Source organism: Ranitomeya imitator, chromosome 2 (genome assembly GCF_032444005.1).
Source record: "Ranitomeya imitator isolate aRanImi1 chromosome 2, aRanImi1.pri, whole genome shotgun sequence".
NCBI lineage: Eukaryota > Metazoa > Chordata > Amphibia > Anura > Dendrobatidae > Ranitomeya > Ranitomeya imitator.
In genome coordinates, this window is record NC_091283.1 from 471,645,197 (window position 1) to 471,667,038 (window position 21,842).

The following is a 21,842-nucleotide window of genomic DNA, read 5'->3' on the forward strand; positions in this document are numbered from 1 at the left end:
AGGATGGCACCATTGAAGCTCTAAAAAACTATAGGGAGAAAAATACTTTATCTAAAAAACTAATTAAAGCTGCCAAAAAGGAAACAGAGAAGCACATTGCTAAGGAGAGTAAAACTAATCCCAAACTGTTCTTCAACTATATCAATAGTGAAAGAATAAAAACTGAAAATGTAGGCCCCTTAAAAAATAGTGAGGAAAGAATGGTTGTAGATGACGAGGAAAAAGCTAACATATTAAACACCTTCTTCTCCACGGTATTCACGGTGGAAAATGAAATGCTAGGTGAAATCCCAAGAAACAATGAAAACCCTATATTAAGGGTCACCAATCTAACCCAAGAAGAGGTGCGAAACCGGCTAAATAAGATTAAAATAGATAAATCTCCGGGTCCGGATGGCATACACCCACGAGTACTAAGAGAACTAAGTAATGTAATAGATAAACCATTATTTCTTATTTTTAGGGACTCTATAGCAACAGGGTCTGTTCCGCAGGATTGGCGCATAGCAAATGTGGTGCCAATATTCAAAAAGGGCTCTAAAAGTGAACCTGGAAATTATAGGCCAGTAAGTCTAACCTCTATTGTTGGTAAAATATTTGAAGGGTTTCTGAGGGATGTTATTCTGGATTATCTCAATGAGAATAACTGTTTAACTCCATATCAGCATGGGTTTATGAGAAATCGCTCCTGTCAAACCAATCTAATCAGTTTTTATGAAGAGGTAAGCTATAGGCTGGACCACGGTGAGTCATTGGACGTGGTATATCTCGATTTTTCCAAAGCGTTTGATACCGTGCCGCACAAGAGGTTGGTACACAAAATGAGAATGCTTGGTCTGGGGGAAAATGTGTGTAAATGGGTTAGTAACTGGCTTAGTGATAGAAAGCAGAGGGTGGTTATAAATGGTATAGTCTCTAACTGGGTCGCTGTGACCAGTGGGGTACCACAGGGGTCAGTATTGGGACCTGTTCTCTTCAACATATTCATTAATGATCTGGTAGAAGGTTTACACAGTAAAATATCGATATTTGCAGATGATACAAAACTATGTAAAGCAGTTAATACAAGAGAAGATAGTATTCTGCTACAGATGGATCTGGATAAGTTGGAAACTTGGGCTGAAAGGTGGCAGATGAGGTTTAACAATGATAAATGTAAGGTTATACACATGGGAAGAAGGAATCAATGTCACCATTACACACTGAATGGGAAACCACTGGGTAAATCTGACAGGGAGAAGGACTTGGGGATCCTAGTTAATGATAAACTTACCTGGAGCAGCCAGTGCCAGGCAGCAGCTGCCAAGGCAAACAGGATCATGGGGTGCATTAAAAGAGGTCTGGATACACATGATGAGAGCATTATACTGCCTCTGTACAAATCCCTAGTTAGACCGCACATGGAGTACTGTGTCCAGTTTTGGGCACCGGTGCTCAGGAAGGATATAATGGAACTAGAGAGAGTACAAAGGAGGGCAACAAAATTAATAAAGGGGATGGGAGAACTACAATACCCAGATAGATTAGCGAAATTAGGATTATTTAGTCTAGAAAAAAGACGACTGAGGGGCGATCTAATAACCATGTATAAGTATATAAGGGGACAATACAAATATCTCGCTGAGGATCTGTTTATACCAAGGAAGGTGACGGGCACAAGGGGGCATTCTTTGCGTCTGGAGGAGAGAAGGTTTTTCCACCAACATAGAAGAGGATTCTTTACTGTTAGGGCAGTGAGAATCTGGAATTGCTTGCCTGAGGAGGTGGTGATGGCGAACTCAGTCGAGGGGTTCAAGAGAGGCCTGGATGTCTTCCTGGAGCAGAACAATATTGTATCATACAATTAGGTTCTGTAGAAGGACGTAGATCTGGGGATTTATTATGATGGAATATAGGCTGAACTGGATGGACAAATGTCTTTTTTCAGCCTTACTAACTATGTTACTATGTTACTATGTTACTATTTCTCAGGCGTGCAGTGGTTGCATAATTCCTTCATAATAAACTTCTTTTTGAGCACTCATTGTATTAGTCTCTGCATCATACAAGTGATATAGGCAGAAAAGTTAGAATGGAACTGCAGAAGCACTGTCATCTAACCGAGAGTTCCTGTGCATGCGCTGCTTGGGAGAGATAGTTGCCGGACAAACGATCATTCAGCCAACAGCTATCTAATATGTACAGTATTAAGGCCTTTCGAGACATTTTATCTATGTGTAATGTGGGAGATTGGTGCTGAAAGGAAAGATTATTCACAATAGCTGTCACTGCACAGTCAGTTTTTCTATCCACTGTCATTAGAGATAGTGGATGGAAAAAGGCATAGTCACTCTGAGGTCTCCTAGGACGCTATCCACCACCTAACACTCAAAGTAAGTGGTTGGTGCAGGAAATAAAAGTATTAGTGTGAGCTTAACCATACAATGTGAGGAGACCATGCCAAGAGATAGTGGGGTGACTACTCCAAAAGAAGCTGCCTCTAATACATAATCTTGCCGTTAAATTAATTTTTGGTAGAATGTATTCATTTTGTTGTCAACTTCCACAATCTTCCTATTTATCATACACTTGATATAGTCATTACTAGATAGTGATAACAGGGTGTGTAGTTAGTACATAGGTACAGTTCAGTTGTCTTTGTCCAATTATGACACCTTCACAGAACTTACATCTCATCTTTTATTTACAAAGTTTCAATATAATTTGATATAAATAATTGACTTGATTTATTGTCTTTGTACATTTTTACCCATTCCACGAGGTCACACAAAGTGTAACAAAGCATAGCAACATTATACAATTTTTTTTAACCAATAGTTATGTTCAAAAATTAACTCAGAGTAAGCACCATCCAGAGTACATGCCACCCAGAGTATATATTGCCTAGAGTAAATACCATCCAGAGAAAGTACCATCCAGAGGACATACCACCCAGAGCGCATACAACCCAGTGTACTTACCATTCAGAGCACATACCACCCAGAGTACTTACTGCCCAGTGTACATACCAACCAGAGTACATACCACCCAGACACCATACCATCCAGAGTACATACCACCCAGAGTACATACCACCCAGACACCATACCATCCAGAGTACATACCACCCAGAGTACATACCACCCAGAGTACATACCACCCAGAATACATACCACCCAGTGTACATACCATCCAGAGTACATACCACCCAAAGTACATACTACCAAGTGTACATACCATTCAAAGCACATGCCACTCAGAGTACATACCACCCAGTGTATATACCATCCAGAGTACATACCACCCAGAGTTCATACCATCCAGTGTGCGTACCACCCAGAGTAAATAATATTCAGAGTAAACACCACACAGAGTTAATGCCATCAAGAGAACATGCCAACCAGAGTAAATAGACTCCAGATCTCATACCAGCCAGAGTAAATGCTATCCAGAGTGGACATCGTGCACAATGTATTATTAAAGGTAGGCATCATAGAAAGTAGACATTTACCAGAGTAGATACAATACGAAGTACCCATAGTAAAAAGGCAGCACACAGTTTGATACCATCTAGAATATACATTTTCTACAGCAGATATCTTGTGTATCGCTATTGAGAGTAGACACTGCTTAGAGAAAATAATATCCAGAGAAGTAGTCACTCAGTGTTTATAGCATTAGGTGATGACATGACCTAGAGTATGCTCCATCCAAGATAGAACCATCTGAAAAAATGAAAACCCAGATTATCCAGAGTAAATGTCACCCTGAGAAGACACCAACTGGGGTAGCAATCACCCAAAGTAGGCACCATCCAACGTGTATTCTATTTAGTGTAGATACAAATCAGATTAGACATTACTACGCAGTGTAAATGCCATTCACTATGTACATTATCAATTGTGAAAACCACCCAAATTAGACACCAACTAGGGTAAACACCATTCAGAGTAGATGTCATCCAAATTAGAAACTATCCCTGGAAGATATTATTCAAAGTAGAAGCTACCCGCAGAAGACATAACCTTCTCACATTTAGTGTGACCTGATAAATAAAGATGATCACCACTATGGTACTCCAATATAAAAAACCAATTTTATTAAATACAAAGATAAAAAATATATTTCAATATAAAATTTATGACCAACATGTAAACAGGGGAATAGAATCCACCAAAACAAGGGACAAAACAGCCATAGGCTACCTCACATACATCAGGATAAGCACTAGTATATAGAGAATAAATCAATTAAAGGTGACCCACTAATAAACATTGCCTAGATATATGGCCAAAAGGTAATATTACAAATTTACCAGGTACTGCTATAATAGCATATATCCTAATGAAAGACACTCTTAGCCTGCCTGCTCGCAAAAATGCTAAGCAAGGCTTAAATATGGCATAAACAAGATGGGCAATATAAATACAATAAGTGTATACCTTAACTGTGCGTCCTGAGTAGGAGCCCCGGCGTCCCTCTGCCCCGACGCGCGTTTCGCGTTCGCTTCTTCTGGAGGCGTGTCAGGGCAGGGGGGAAACCGGATTTTATATCACCAGTGTCGGTGTTCATAGGATAATATTGATGAACAACTGCCATCAGCTGCGTGGGGGACCGAACGTCTAGAAATGCGCCTGCGTATGGTTACCGCTCGCAATGTACGGAAACCGGAAGTCCATAAATTCCCGGTCCACCACCCGATATAACCAAACAGTTCAATATTGCAAGCACAAGCATCATTTGCGGCGATCCAACGCTATAGGGGCATTTACAAACCCCTAGAATATGGAAACACATAAGGAACATACAATACTGTGTCACAACTAGTGTACGGAAACCGGAAGTATTCGAACCGGACCTCCCATAGGTAGCGCTGTTCAAACATGCATAATGAATGGGAGTATCGGCGCATGCCCAGATCTATTAGCTCCCGAAACCAATGGGAAGCTGACCCACGGTAAAGAGGCCGGCGGTGCCGGGTCGTCCGTAAGTACGACTCAGCCGCACCAAACCCCAAATGACACCGCTAGTCAGCTATCCCTCGGGGCCGCACTCCATTCATGCGCTCATCCCAAAGATATGCTGGACAATATATAAAGGTATACTGTGTATGTATGAATATATATCCTGTGAAAGTGTGCTAAGTGTATAAAAAGTGTATATTGATATCTACAACTATAATTGGTATAAACGCTTAGTAAACATAAAAATAATTGAATAAATAAATTATAGCTTAAATTATGGTAAATTACCATAGTGGCCAAATATGACTAGTGACTATAGTGAAGAATTAAGACTGAGACTAAGCGTTTATACCAATTATAGTTGTAGATATCAATATACACTTTTTATACACTTAGCACACTTTCACAGGATATATATTCATACATACACAGTATACCTTTATATATTGTCCAGCATATCTTTGGGATGAGCGCATGAATGGAGTGCGGCCCCGAGGGATAGCTGACTAGCGGTGTCATTTGGGGTTTGGTGCGGCTGAGTCGTACTCACGGACGACCCGGCACCGCCGGCCTCTTTACCGTGGGTCAGCTTCCCATTGGTTTCGGGAGCTAATAGATCTGGGCATGCGCCGATACTCCCATTCATTATGCATGTTTGAACAGCGCTACCTATGGGAGGTCCGGTTCGAATACTTCCGGTTTCCGTACACTAGTTGTGACACAGTATTGTATGTTCCTTATGTGTTTCCATATTCTAGGGGTTTGTAAATGCCCCTATAGCGTTGGATCGCCGCAAATGATGCTTGTGCTTGCAATATTGAACTGTTTGGTTATATCGGGTGGTGGACCGGGAATTTATGGACTTCCGGTTTCCGTACATTGCGAGCGGTAACAATACGCAGGCGCATTTCTAGACGTTCGGTCCCCCACGCAGCTGATGGCAGTTGTTCATCAATATTATCCTATGAACACCGACACTGGTGATATAAAATCCGGTTTCCCCCCTGCCCTGACACGCCTCCAGAAGAAGCGAACGCGAAACGCGCGTCGGGGCAGAGGGACGCCGGGGCTCCTACTCAGGACGCACAGTTAAGGTATACACTTATTGTATTTATATTGCCCATCTTGTTTATGCCATATTTAAGCCTTGCTTAGCATTTTTGCGAGCAGGCAGGCTAAGAGTGTCTTTCATTAGGATATATGCTATTATAGCAGTACCTGGTAAATTTGTAATATTACCTTTTGGCCATATATCTAGGCAATGTTTATTAGTGGGTCACCTTTAATTGATTTATTCTCTATATACTAGTGCTTATCCTGATGTATGTGAGGTAGCCTATGGCTGTTTTGTCCCTTGTTTTGGTGGATTCTATTCCCCTGTTTACATGTTGGTCATAAATTTTATATTGAAATATATTTTTTATCTTTGTATTTAATAAAATTGGTTTTTTATATTGGAGTACCATAGTGGTGATCATCTTTATTTATCAGGTCACACTAAATGTGAGATATTTATGTACAATGGGTACTCTGACCCCCATATAGGAGGGGTGTGTACTATATTGATGAGAGCAAAACGTCTGTGAATATAGAAGACATAACCTGTAGTAAATTCCATTCAGATGACATTAAGTAGAGTAGGTGGCATCCAACATAGAACAATCCACAGTAAACACCACCTAGATTATACAATCTCCAGAGTAGACACCAATGAAAGTAGACATGCTCCAGAGTAAGCACCATCCAAAGTGTGCATTATTCAGAGTAGACATCAAGCAGAAAAGCCATCACACATGGAAAACATCAGAGTTGGCATGACCTAAAATAGTTCCAATCCAGAGTACACATCATCCAGAGACCAAACATAGTAGACACCACCCAACATCACTTGTTCAACATCACTTGTTCTTCAGCAACAAATAAGAAACTACCACTCGATCATTACTACAGCAAGGAATCTTTCTTGGCACCTCAGCAACAACTAAGTCAATATGTGATTGTTCTAGTAGAAAACAGGTTGTCAGCAGGTTTTATTAGAAATGTTGAGCTTGATGAACAGAAATCTCATGACTGTGATCAGTATGTCTTCTCTCCTGGTTGGCATGTGTAAGTCCCTGTGGTGGTAATCGTATGTAACCATACAAATACTATACAGTTTCATCATGAAATTTGGCATATAAGAGATAAATAAAGATATTGACATATAACTGATGTCATGACTATGTGACAGGTCTGGACAGAAGGTAAATTACCGGGGTGGCTGGTGGCCGAACACCAACATTTTAGCCTATAGGAAATAATAGATTCACATATAATATATATATCACCCCATGTACAAACAGAATATTATAGTTACATTATAATTATATATCATTTTTAAAAGTTTTTGGAAACTTTATTTACACATTATTTACAATGCAATCACAATGAGAGTATTCAGATAAGAATTGGTCAATATACCCACAATGCATTTCACTGACTGGCGCTAGCTTATATGTATGATTCAATCATGCTATTTACAATGAGGGTAATAGGGAGAAGATTTTGTTGCTGATGTATCAAATCAAATGAAAAATTGAAGCAGTTACCCAAAGCAATCAAATTCCAGCAATGAAAGGTTACTATGGGAAATCTGATTGGTTGCTATGGACAAGAAAGCCTAGTTATCGCAACTCATTTCCCCATCTGGTCCACCATTATTATTTAGATTTCTCATAGTGATGAATGATGACTTTGCCCGGTATAGCAGAGTTGGGAGATAAAGAGTAGATGACAAATTTCCCAGTCAATAACAGCTGACTTTATGGGCTTTTTTCAGTAAGAACCCTGCCGTCATAAGTTGTTAATCCTATGAACAACATCAATAAGAACCTCAGCTCTGCTACATATGTATACTAGAAGCTGTAAAACACTAAACAGGAACACTAAACCTAGAACAATAAAATAAAATAAGAAATATAGCTATCTTCATTTTTTTAAAAGTCTCAAGGGTTTCTACATCATCCTGAAACAGTTAGCTTGATGGAACTCCTCCATTTTTGATTGACAGCTAACTGAAGCCCTGTCCCTTTAGCCAAGAGGCGGAGATTAGTGATATTTTGTCCTACTGCAGAAAGAGCAGAAAGGGGAGGCTCCTGCTGCAGCAGATTTCTTACAGAGACATGAATAATAGGAAGGAGAGGGGTGACAAAATGTGGCACAAAATAAGATTAAAGAAACATTGAGATAAGATGCATTGGAATATTTTTCATTTTTTGTGCATTTTCTATGTTTAGTGTTCCTTATAGTAATAAAGAAGTCATCCTGTAAAAAATACTCTGAATACCTGACATTTTTGGCACCAATTCCAGATTAGTTTCTATAGTATTTACATTATATTATTTCATATACAAGTGGAGCATCAGTTACACACAGTGGAAGCAGCCATATTGTGGATCTCATTAATAATTTTAAGTATGATTGTTTTTATGTTTAACCCTAATCCATATTCTTAAAGGGATTGTCCACTACCGGGACAACTCCTCTTAACCCTGCTGTTCTGTTCGGTCTGGGGAGACCTATTTTGAACTTTGGTATTTTTTGGGGTGTTCAAGATGCGGTTCTGAAACTTGTGGTTGATTGACTTAAATGAGGATGGGTCGGTCGGCCACGGGTTTCAGAGCCGCATCTTGAATATTTTAAAGAATATTGAAGTTCAAAGTCGGTCATTTTTGACCAACAGAACAGCAGGGTTAAATGAAATAGTCCCCCTTAAAAAAAATGAAGATTTATAGATAAACTAGGAGGATTAACTGACCTGAGAAGGGCACAATGATATAATCCAATTGCCTAAAAGGACAATATGACCCCTCACTAACAGGTCACAAAACTTAGCCTTCATTGAACTAAATTAAAATGTATACCTTACATAGGGTATTGAATTAAAATACTTCATATTTTCCATATGGAAACATTTATTTTGCCTATCTGTAGAGTTAAAGATTTCACCACGGGGTGTCAATCACAGAGAGAAGGGCAAATACTGATGCATAAAATTAACCATGCCCCTTCCAACATGTTTTACCGAATTCGTGGTGTCATCAGAGGACAATGGCATGAAAAAATAAATTGCCGGCCTATTGGGCTGTGTGACGACAGAGCGCAGCAACCAAACAGTGGCCGCTGAGCTCAAATGGCGAACCTTGACAGACTTGGCACCGATATCACCCGAACAACACCAGTGCGGGAGGTGAGTATGTGTTATTTATATTTTACAAAGGGGACTACTAAATTTAAAAATGAGTTATCCAGATAGTGAAAAACCCCATTAATTAGGTACACATGAATGGAAATTTAGATGTAATGACCAAAACAGAGTTGTAACTTGAAAGTCTTGGGTGCCAATACAAATCCTGTTATAGACCCTCAGTGTACCATATGTCTTTTATAGTACTGGTGCAATGATACATGGTAGAGGGACATCTTAGCCCCTCTCAGGTTTGCACACTTTATTAAACCACAATATCACTAATCATCAGTGACTTCTTGGAAATCACTTTATCAACTTTGTATAGACCACACAGGGAGGCAACTAGTGTGTGTAATTGACTGGTCCGTCAGCTTGTACAACACAGATTTCAGTACATAACAGTAAAAATGCTCAAGTGGACAAAGAAACGAGAAATCATGCAACGCTGTAGGTTGTGGTGGTATCTATACACTTCTCAGGAAAGTTGACTTTTTTAGATGGAAACCCATTGATGTCCTCCTGGACTGTGAGGTCATGGTCAGGACTCTCATGGGAACTGTCCTTCATGGCGCTGTAGTAGACGGGCACGTTGTACTTGGCAGCCTTTTCTGTCCTCTTTGGTCCACATTTGCACAGGTTTTTGAAGGCTGCCCGAAACTTTTGTGACATTAGGTTATAGATGATGGGGTTAATGGCGCTGTTAAGGTAAATGCACAGTCTGCAGAATAGAAGGAACCAAACATTGAGGTATGGAGGATCCATGAAGGAATTTACCACCACCAGAGTACGATAGGGCATCCAGAGAAGGGCAAATAATATCACGACCACTGCCAACATCTTGGTTACCTATTAAGAAAAATATAAATGTGGTCAAAGAACTGGCATAATATTACATATAATCTAATACTGTAAGAATAAAGTTAAACCAGTTGTCCAGGATAATAAAGCTATGACTGCATCCTGCTTCTTTTCCAAAAACAGCACCATAGGTTGCTTATGTCCATTTATACAGTATCCATTATTTCACAGAAAAGTGAGCATATGAACATTCATTTTATTAAAGTCTTTGGAATATACAGGAATAGAATATGTGTGATCAGCTTTCTTTGAGGGGGACATCAGAGACAAACCATTTGCGAGAGTGAGAATGATATCAATCAGCTAAACACAGTGGGTATTCGGGAGAACCGGCAAACATCAGAGCTATAGATGAATGGTGATCAATGTATAACAAGGATGGTTTATGCCTGCCAAAATGGAAACTGCTCTTTATTCTTCCTCGATATTAGTGGTATTCCTCCACTTTCCTTTTAAAACATTCTGGTTTCTATGAAATGTTCCCTAATTTGCTTGATTGTGAGTTTCAATGGGGATATGGACGAATGTGAGTCATGACAAATGACATACTGTATGTGAAGTACTGCCAGACATGTTGGTGTTATATATAAGGAGGTGGCGGAGCACATTGTTGCCTCACCTCTCTCCCTCTTTTACTGTGTTGTGGTTTCCCTGTATGTAACCTGTTGATGTGTATTGTTTTGTAATATACAGTCATGGCCAAAAGTATTCACACCCCTGCAATTCTGTCAGATAATACTCAACTTCTTCCTGAAAATGATTGAAAACACAAATTCTTTGTTATTATTATCTTCATTTAATTTGTCTTAAATGAAAAAAACACAAAAAGAATTGTCCTAAAGCCAAATTGGATATAATTTCACACCAAACATAAAAAAGGGGGTGGACAAAGGTATTGGCACCCTTTGAAAAATCATGTGATGCTTCTCTAATTTGTGTAATTAACAGCACCTGTAACTTACCTGTGGCACCTAACAGGTGTTGGCAATAACTAAATCACACTTGCAGCCAGTTGACATGGATTAAAGTTGACTCAACCTCTGTGCTGTGTCCTTGTGTGTACCACATTGAGCATGGAGAAAAGAAAGAAGACCAAAGAACTGTCTGAGGACTTGAGAAACCAAATTGTGAGGAAGCATGAGTAACCTCAAGGCTACAGGTCCATCTCCAAAGACCTGAATGTTCCTGTGTCTACCATGCGCAGTGCCATCAAGAAGTTTACAGCCTATGTCACTGTGGCTAACCTCCCTACATGTGGATGGAAAAGAAAAATTGACAAGAGATTTCAACGCAAGATTGTGCGGATGTAGGATAAAGAACCTCGACTAACATCCAAACAAGTTCAAGCTGCCCTGCAGTCCGAGGGTACAACAGTGTCAACCCGTACTATCCGTCGACGTCTGAATGAAAAGGGACTGTATGGTAGTAGACCCAGGAAGACCCCACTTCTTACCCCGAGACATAAAAAAGCCAGGCTGGAGTTTGCCAAATCTTACCTGAAAAAGCCTAAAACGTTTTTGGAAGAATGTTCTCTGGTCAGATGAGACAAAAGTAGAGCTTTTTGGGCAAAAGCATCAACATAGAGTTTACAGGAGAAAAAAATAGGCATTCAAAGAAAAGAACACGGTCCCTACAGTCAAACATGGCGGAGGTTCCCTGATGTTTTGGGGTTGCTTTGCTGCCTCTGGCACTGGACTGCTTGACTGTGTGCATGGCATTATGAAGTCTGAAGACTACCAACAAATGTTTCAGCATAATGCAGGGCCCAGTGTGAGAAAGCTGGGTCTCCCTCAGAGGTCATGGGTCTCCCAGCAGGACAATGACCCAAAACACACTTCAAAAAGCACTAAAAAATGGTTTGAGAGAAAGCACTGGAGACTTCTAAGGTGGCCAGCAATGAGTCCAGACCTGAATCCCATAGAACACCTGTGGAGAGATCTAAAAATGGCAGTTTGGAGAAGGCACCCTTCAAATATCAGGGACCTGGAGCAGTTTACCAAAGAAGAATGGTCTAAAATTCCAGCAGAGCATGGTAATAAAGTCATTTATGGTTACCGGAAGCGGTTGGTCACAGTTATTTTGGCTAAAGGTTGTGCAACCAAGTATTAGGCTGAGGGTGCCCAACCAGGGATTCAAGCTTCAGGAGGCTAATTTGCATATTCCAGGTGCCTTCTGGGAGAAGCGAAGTCTCCCTAAGCTAGAAGATCGTTGGGTACAGCTGGGACCAGCTGCTTCGAAAGCATCACCAAACCAGGGATTCAAGCTTCAGGAGGCTAATTTGCATATTCCAGGTGCCTTCTGGGAGAAGCGAAGTCTCCCTAAGCTAGAAGATCGTTGGGTACAGCCGGGACCAGCTGCTTCGAAAGCATCACCAAACCAGGGATTCAAGCTTCAGGAGGCTAATTTGCATATTCCAGGTGCCTTCTGGGAGAAGCGAAGTCTCCCTAAGCTAGAAGATCGTTGGGTACAGCCGGGACCAGCTGCTTCGAAAGCATCACCAAACCAGGGATTCAAGCTTCAGGAGGCTAATTTGCATATTCCAGGTGCCTTCTGGGAGAAGCGAAGTCTCCCTAAGCTAGAAGATCGTTGGGTACAGCCGGGACCAGCTGCTTCGAAAGCATCACCAAACCAGGGATTCAAGCTTCAGGAGGCAAATTTGCATATTCCAGGTGCCTTCTGGGAGAAGCGAAGTCTCCCTAAGCTAGAAGATCGTTGGGTACAGCCGGGACCAGCTGCTTCGAAAGCATCACCAAACCAGGGATTCAAGCTTCAGGAGGCTAATTTGCATATTCCAGGTGCCTTCTGGGAGAAGCGAAGTCTCCCTAAGCTAGAAGATCGTTGGGTACAGCCGGGACCAGCTGCTTCGAAAGCATCACCAAACCAGGGATTCAAGCTTCAGGAGGCTAATTTGCATATTCCAGGTGCCTTCTGGGAGAAGCGAAGTCTCCCTAAGCTAGAAGATCGTTGGGTACAGCCGGGACCAGCTGCTTCGAAAGCATCACCAAACCAGGGATTCAAGCTTCAGGAGGCTAATTTGCATATTCCAGGTGCCTTCTGGGAGAAGCGAAGTCTCCCTAAGCTAGAAGATCGTTGGGTACAGCCGGGACCACCTGCTTCGAAAGCATCACCAAACCAGGGATTCAAGCTTCAGGAGGCTAATTTGCATATTCCAGGTGCCTTCTGGGAGAAGCGAAGTCTCCCTAAGCTAGAAGATCGTTGGGTACAGCCGGGACCAGCTGCTTCGAAAGCATCACCAAACCAGGGATTCAAGCTTCAGGAGGCTAATTTGCATATTCCAGGTGCCTTCTGGGAGAAGCGAAGTCTCCCTAAGCTAGAAGATCGTTGGGTACAGCCGGGACCAGCTGCTTCGAAAGCATCACCAAACCAGGGATTCAAGCATCAGGAGGCTAATTTGCATATTCCAGGTGCCTTCTGGGAGAAGCGAAGTCTCCCTAAGCTAGAAGATCGTTGGGTACAGCCGGGACCAGCTGCTTCGAAAGCATCACCAAACCAGGGATTCAAGCTTCAGGAGGCTAATTTGCATATTCCAGGTGCCTTCTGGGAGAAGCGAAGTCTCCCTAAGCTAGAAGATCGTTGGGTACAGCCGGGACCAGCTGCTTCGAAAGCATCACCAAACCGCGCGCCTTACGGCGCGCAAATTTTTGCCTGTAGGACATTATTGCAAGAGAGCTTGGCTGAGTAGATTACACAAGAAGGAAAACACACAGCAAGTCAGCAGGATCTAGGAGCAACATGGCAGATGTGACAACCTACATGGTGAGCTGCAGCATGTGCTACATGTTCACAGATCGACCAGAAGAAGAATCCAATTTCACCTGTCAGAAGTGTAGACTAGTGGCCCTTTTAGAAGAAAAGGTGCGGGGTCTGGAAGAAAGAATAGCAACTTTGAAACTCATCAAAGAGAATGAAGACTTTCTAGACAGAACAGAAGCATCTCTACTGGTCACAGAAGGTGCAAAAAGTGTCAGAGAACCTCCAAAAGCAGATGAGTGGAAGCATGTGACCAAAAGAAGCAAGAAGACCATGGAGAAATCACCAACCACACAACTGAAGAACCGATATCAAATCTTTGTAGAGGATGAAGATGGCACACCTAAGAATGAAGCAATACCAGCAAGCAAAAAAGAAAAGGGCACACAGCAACAAGTGACAGCAAAAAGTACAGCCAAGAAGCAACGAAGAGTGGTGGTGGTGGGAGACTCACTACTGAGAGGCACCGAAGCAGCCATCTGCAGACCGGACATAACTGCAAGAGAAGTATGCTGCCTTCCAGGTGCGATGATCAAGGATGTGACCGATAGGATACCAAAGCTCTTCAGCTCCAAGGACGTCCACCCATTTCTTCTGATACATGTTGGCACCAATGACACGGCAAGGAAGGACCTACCGACAATCTGCAAGGACTTTGAAGAGTTGGGGAAGAAAGTAAAGGAACTGGATGCACAGGTAGTTTTTTCTTCTATCCTTCCAGTAGACGGGCATGGCACCAGGAGATGGAACAGGATCCTTGATGCAAACAACTGGCTAAGACGATGGTGCAGACAACAAGGATTTGGATTCCTGGACCACGGTGTGAATTACTGGTATGATGGACTCCTCGCCAGAGACGGACTACACCTCAACAAACCTGGGAAACACACATTCGCCAGAAGACTCGCTACACTCATCAGGAGGGCGTTAAACTAGAAGAAGAGGGGACGGGAAGAAAAACATTAGACTCGAACAAAGACGACCCAGGAAAACATACTCAGAAGGGAGGTAAGAACATTTCTAAAACAATCCACAGTGAGGAGATTGGAACAAAACAAAATCCTCTAAACTGCATGCTCGCAAACGCCAGAAGCCTGACAAACAAGATGGAAGAACTAGAAGCAGAAATATCTACAGGTAACTTTGACATAGTGGGAATAACCGAGACATGGTTAGATGAAAGCTATGACTGGGCAGTTAACTTACAGGGTTACAGTCTGTTTAGAAAGGATCGTAAAAATCGGAGAGGAGGAGGGGTTTGTCTCTATGTAAAGTCTTGTCTAAAGTCCACTTTAAGGGAGGATATTAGCGAAGGGAATGAGGATGTCGAGTCCATATGGGTTGAAATTCATGGAGGGAAAAATGGTAACAAAATTCTCATTGGGGTCTGTTACAAACCCCCAAATATAACAGAAAGCATGGAAAGTCTACTTCTAAAGCAGATAGATGAAGCTGCAACCCATAATGAGGTCCTGGTTATGGGGGACTTTAACTACCCGGATATTAACTGGGAAACAGAAACCTGTGAAACCCATAAAGGCAACAGGTTTCTGCTAATAACCAAGAAAAATTATCTTTCACAATTGGTGCAGGATCCAACCAGAGGAGCAGCACTTTTAGACCTAATACTATCTAATAGACCTGACAGAATAACAAATCTGCAGGTGGTTGGGCATTTAGGAAATAGCGACCACAATATTGTGCAGTTTCACCTGTCTTTCACTAGGGGGACTTGTCAGGGAGTCACAAAAACATTGAACTTTAGGAAGGCAAAGTTTGAACAGCTTAGAGATGCCCTTAATCTGGTAGACTGGGACAATATCCTCAGAAATGAGAATACAGATAATAAATGGGAAATGTTTAAGAACATCCTAAATAGGCAGTGTAAGCGGTTTATACCTTGTGGGAATAAAAGGACTAGAAATAGGAAAAACCCAATGTGGCTAAACAAAGAAGTAAGACAGGCAATTAACAGTAAAAAGAAAGCATTTGCACTACTAAAGCAGGATGGCACCATTGAAGCTCTAAAAAACTATAGGGAGAAAAATACTTTATCTAAAAAACTAATTAAAGCTGCCAAAAAGGAAACAGAGAAGCACATTGCTAAGGAGAGTAAAACTAATCCCAAACTGTTCTTCAACTATATCAATAGTAAAAGAATAAAAACTGAAAATGTAGGCCCCTTAAAAAATAGTGAGGAAAGAATGGTTGTAGATGACGAGGAAAAAGCTAACATAATAAACACCTTCTTCTCCACGGTATTCACGGTGGAAAATGAAATGCTAGGTGAAATCCCAAGAAACAATGAAAACCCTATATTAAGGGTCACCAATCTAACCCAAGAAGAGGTGCAAAACCGGCTAAATAAGATTAAAATAGATAAATCTCCGGGTCCGGATGGCATACACCCACGAGTACTAAGAGAACTAAGTAATGTAATAGATAAACCATTATTTCTTATTTTTAGTGACTCTATAGCGACAGGGTCTGTTCCGCAGGACTGGCGCATAGCAAATGTGGTGCCAATATTCAAAAAGGGCTCTAAAAGTGAACCTGGAAATTATAGGCCAGTAAGTCTAACCTCTATTGTTGGTAAAATATTTGAAGGGTTTCTGAGGGATGTTATTCTGGATTATCTCAATGAGAATAACTGTTTAACTCCATATCAGCATGGGTTTATGAGAAATCGCTCCTGTCAAACCAATCTAATCAGTTTTTATGAAGAGGTAAGCTATAGACTGGACCACGGTGAGTCATTGGACGTGGTATATCTCGATTTTTCCAAAGCGTTTGATACCGTGCCGCACAAGAGGTTGCTACACAAAATGAGAATGCTTGGTCTGGGGGAAAATGTGTGTAAATGGGTTAGTAACTGGCTTAGTGATAGAAAGCAGAGGGTGGTTATAAATGGTATAGTCTCTAACTGGGTCGCTGTGACCAGTGGGGTACCGCAGGGGTCAGTATTGGGACCTGTTCTCTTCAACATATTCATTAATGATCTGGTAGAAGGTTTACACAGTAAAATATCGATATTTGCAGATGATACAAAACTATGTAAAGCAGTTAATACAAGAGAAGATAGTATTCTGCTACAGATGGATCTGGATAAGTTGGAAACTTGGGCTGAAAGGTGGCAGATGAGGTTTAACAATGATAAATGTAAGGTTATACACATGGGAAGAGGGAATCAATATCACCATTACACACTGAACGGGAAACCACTGGGTAAATCTGACAGGGAGAAGGACTTGGGGATCCTAGTTAATGATAAACTTACCTGGAGCAGCCAGTGCCAGGCAGCAGCTGCCAAGGCAAACAGGATCATGGGGTGCATTAAAAGAGGTCTGGATACACATGATGAGAGCATTATACTGCCTCTGTACAAATCCCTAGTTAGACCGCACATGGAGTACTGTGTCCAGTTTTGGGCACCGGTGCTCAGGAAGGATATAATGGAACTAGAGAGAGTACAAAGGAGGGCAACAAAATTAATAAAGGGGATGGGAGAACTACAATACCCAGATAGATTAGCGAAATTAGGATTATTTAGTCTAGAAAAAAGACGACTGAGGGGCGATCTAATAACCATGTATAAGTATATAAGGGGACAATACAAATATCTCGCTGAGGATCTGTTTATACCAAGGAAGGTGACGGGCACAAGGGGGCATTCTTTGCGTCTGGAGGAGAGAAGGTTTTTCCACCAACATAGAAGAGGATTCTTTACTGTTAGGGCAGTGAGAATCTGGAATTGCTTGCCTGAGGAGGTGGTGATGGCCAACTCAGTCGAGGGGTTCAAGAGAGGCCTGGATGTCTTCCTGGAGCAGAACAATATTGTATCATACAATTATTAGGTTCTGTAGAAGGACGTAGATCTGGGGATTTATTATGATGGAATATAGGCTGAACTGGATGGACAAATGTCTTTTTTCGGCCTTACTAACTATGTTACTATGTATGTTACTTTTGTCTGGCCCATTTTTGGAGTTTTGTGTGAAATTATCAATGTTTTGCTTTTTGCTTCATTCTCTTTTGTGCTTTTTCATTTAAGACAAATTAAATGAAGATAATAATACCAAAGAATTTGTGATTGCAATCATATTCAGGAAGAAAATGAGTATTATCTGACAGAATTGCAGGGGTGTGAATACTTTTGGCCATGACTGTATGTACTGTGAAATGTGTTGTACCTGTTATGTACATGTTAGTGGCAGGGACAGAAGGGGTTAACTCAGGAGGTTGGGCTAACAGCCCTAAAAGGAGCAGGAAGTTCCTGCTCCTCAGTCAAGGCCCTGGCAGGAGCTCAGCAGCTTCTGGAGACATAAACTCCCCTGCGGGGAGCGTATGCTGCTCCGGACCACCCCTGCAGTGAAGCGGACAGCACGACTGAGTAAGTGCCCTGCCGAGGACTAAAAGCGCCCAGATACCGGCTAGTGGACTATCACTTCTATTGCTACTGCCGCGGATACTGCGGTGAGTGTTGCTGGGGAAAGTGCAGGAAGTTTATCCAGTTTATTGTATCTTTCTTTTCTACAATAAATTGTTTTGCCTGTTGGATTACAACTTTGCCTGGATTGTGTTCCTGGACCCTTATTGCCTATGCTGTAGTGACTGTGGAGGAAAGGTAAATCGCCTGGGGTTGCATCTGTCCTGTCTGTTTTATGTGCAAGGGGCTGAGGTGCTTGTGGACTATTGCTTTAAATGAACTTAGTCATGACTACTACCCCATGCTACCTTGTTACATTATATATACCTTAGGTAGGGAACATACTGCTCTGGCAAAAATTAAGAGACCACCACATTAAAACTCTGTCATGGGCAGCCCAATCTCCAGACCTGAGAGAAAATAAATTTAGGCACTCAACTTTGCGGAGTTTTATGATTTAATGTAGTCATCAAATTTAACGTCTCGGCCGCAATAGACGGCCTTCTTCAGTAACTACAAAAGAAAATAAATATACACCAATATATACATAAACATTGGTGTCCCAACACCATAGAGATCCAAAACAAAACAAGCCAAAACAGCAATCTCCAGACCTGAACCCCATTGAAAACCTCTGGAATGTAATCAAGGGGATGATGGATAGTCACAAGCCATCAAACAAAGAAGAACTGCTTACATTTTTGGGCCAGAAGCAGTGTGAAAGACTGGTGGAAAGCATGCCAAATCCCATGAAAGCTCTGATAAAAAAAATCATGGTTATTCTACAAAATATTGATTTCTGAACTCTTCCTGAGTTAAAACATTAGTATTGTTGTTTGTAAATGATTATGAACTTGTTTTCTTTGCATTATTTGAGGTCTGAAAGCACTGGGTGTTTTTTTAATTTTGACCATTTATCCTTTTCAGAAAATAATACAAAATTTATTGCTTGAAAATTCGGAGACATGTTGTCAGAAGTTTATAGACTAAAAGAACAATTTACATTTTATTCAAAAATATATCTATAAAGAGAAAAAATAACATTTTGCAGAGGTCTCTTATTTTTGCCAGAGCTGTATTTCCTATGTAGCTACCATCTAAGAATGTGTTGTCCAGGTGGGATATCATTTTCCAATTCCTGACACTGTTTTATTTGGTGAATTCGATGAAGCTGTAGGAGAGAGAATTTAAAATTGTCAAAGACTAAGAGAAAGAAATATTGTCTGTCACTTCTCCACCAAAAACTTCAACAAAAACTGAAAAATGAAACATAAGCCTTATGGAATAAAAACAGGATACTTGTTTCTTACACTCCAGATACTTTCTTGCCAACATAAATATGCCAAAATCAGAATGTCAAAAATTCTAGGAGACACAATTTATAAATGTCTTGTCAATAAAAACAGTCAAAGGAGACAAAATAATTAACTATAAATCTATTGTTGTTTAAGAAACTCAAGTTGATGTTCTTCTCCATATCAGCTAAAATCAAAGCAAATTTATCTCCAAATTTACAGTAAGTGCAAGTATTCCTGACAGTATTGGTGGCTGCCTGTAGGGGTGTCATGGATGGATTGCTAAGTGATCAATGGAGTATCATGAAGTGCTCTCTCTGTTGGGTATTACAGGCAACGCCATGTAACACATAAGTTTGCAGACATTGAGGCGATGCAGCAAAAAAATAGAAACACAGTGTACGGTAATTATAATTATATTGTGCCCTGACGCGCATTATGCATGCATAGTTTTTCTTTTATGCTGAGCTGATTTTCATCTAGATTTGGCTGGATTTTCTGGGACAGGAAGTAGGAGCCTGGCATTATTATTATTTATTATTATTATTGTACATTTTTATAGCGACATTTATTCCATGGCGCTTTACATGTGAAAAGGGGGAAAATATAGACAAATACAACTAAACATGAGCAAAAAACAAGGCACAAAGGTACATAAGGAGGGAGGACCCTGCCCGCGATGCTCACAGTCTGCAGAGGATGGGTGAGGATACACTAGGAGAGGGTAGAGCTGGTTGTGCTGCGGTTCAGTAGGTTGAGGACATCTACCAAAGTCAGGTTCATTAGACTATTATTTTTGTCACCAGAAATCCTGCCCAGCATCCCTGTTAGATCTTTTGAAATACAAATTTGCCAGGTTCACTGATTTTTCCCCAAAAAACTGATTTGTGCAGAATGCATTTTCCCTGAATCACAGTTTTGAAAAGCCACTAATTGTCTGGAAAAAACAGAGAAAGAGAGAGAAAATGTAAATTAGAAAAGAGGAGTCTACTATTGCCCTCTGTGATGGTGTGATATGTTATGTGTGTATCATTTTTGTGTATATTTCTGTTTTGCTTGTTTTCATGGTGTTCTCTTGTAGGATGGGTTATTTGCTAATTGATGAATGGCTGTTGCTGAAATTTGATATCAGCCCCCATAGTTCTGTATTGTATGCTAATGACATGTTGACCAAGCTTGTTGAAACAATGAGCCCCTGAGACCTTCCCCCTCCTGACCTGTGAATGAGGAGAGTGACTTGTAAATATCAGTGAGGTGAGACACAGATCAGCCCTGTGTGGAATGATGATGTGTTCACAGCATCTCAGAGAGAAGGAAGAGTATATGGACTGTGCTATCCTCTGTCTGCTGGATTGTTGGAATTTTATCCTGTTACTGAACTGCATTCGTGTTCTGGAGTATTTTATCCTTTGTGTGGTGGATCGTATATGGACCTTTCATATTTTTGCCTAAATAAAGGTCTTGGGATTGTTCACACTTCTCCTGCTCTGTTGATTGTGTGATACCGGAGTAGAACCCCGTTACACCCTCATTGTTTGTTATGAATAATAGATAAAGGCTGTTGAATTGACAATCACACTGATTGACTCTGCAGATGGCTACTCTTAGGGTACCGTCACACATAACAATATCGTTAAAGATATCATTGCTTTTTGTGACGTAGCAACGATATCGTTAACTAAATCGTTATGTGTGACAGCGACCAACGATCAGGCCCCTGCTGGAAGATCGTTGGTCGCTGGGGAAAGTCCAGAACTTCATTTTGTCGCTGGATCTCCCGCTGACATCGCAGAATCGGCGTGTGTGACGCCGATTCAGCGATGTCTTCACTGGTAACCAGGGTAAATATCGGGTTACTAAGCGCAGGGCCGCGCTTAGTAACCCGATGTTTACCCTGGTTACCGTTGTAAATGTAAAAAAACAAACACTACATACTTACATTCCCGGTGTCTGGCCATGTCCCTCGCCTTCAGCTTCCCGCACTGACTGGTGAGCGCCGGCCAGCCGTAAAGTACAGCACAGCGGTGACGTCACCGCTGTACTTTACGGCCGGCGCTCAGTCAGTGCTGGAAGCTGAAGGCGAGGGACCTGACCAGACACCGGGAATGTAAGTATGTAGTGTTTGTTTTTTTACATTTACAACGGTAACCAGGGTAAACATCGGGTTACTAAGCACGGCCCTGCGCTTAGTAACCCGATGTTTACCCTGGTTACCCGGGGACTTCAGGATCGTTGGTCGCTGGAGAGCTGTCTGAGACCAAACAGCGACACTGCAGCGATCGACATCGTTGTCGGTATTGCTGCAGCGTCGCTTAGTGTGA

At 41.4% G+C, this 21,842-nt stretch overlaps 1 protein-coding gene across 2 annotated transcripts in view; it reads right to left on the minus strand.

The window, feature by feature from the left end:
• Positions 1 to 2,677: 2,677 nt before the first annotated feature.
• LOC138664514 (thyrotropin-releasing hormone receptor-like) overlaps positions 2,678 to 21,842 on the minus strand; it is a 145,529-nt gene continuing 126,364 nt past the window's right edge. The window contains exons 3-4 of one of the 2 annotated variants that reach the window (XR_011318358.1): positions 6,546 to 10,017; positions 2,678 to 4,004 (exon numbers count right to left, since the gene is read on the minus strand). Coding sequence is in view for 1 of the 2 variants with exons in the window: in XM_069751262.1 (XP_069607363.1) it covers positions 9,607 to 10,017 (411 nt within the window). In the remaining variant the exon portion in view is untranslated. Of the gene's footprint in view, positions 4,005 to 6,422; positions 10,018 to 21,842 lie in introns of those variants that run through there. The other variant, XM_069751262.1, reaches the window with a different exon arrangement.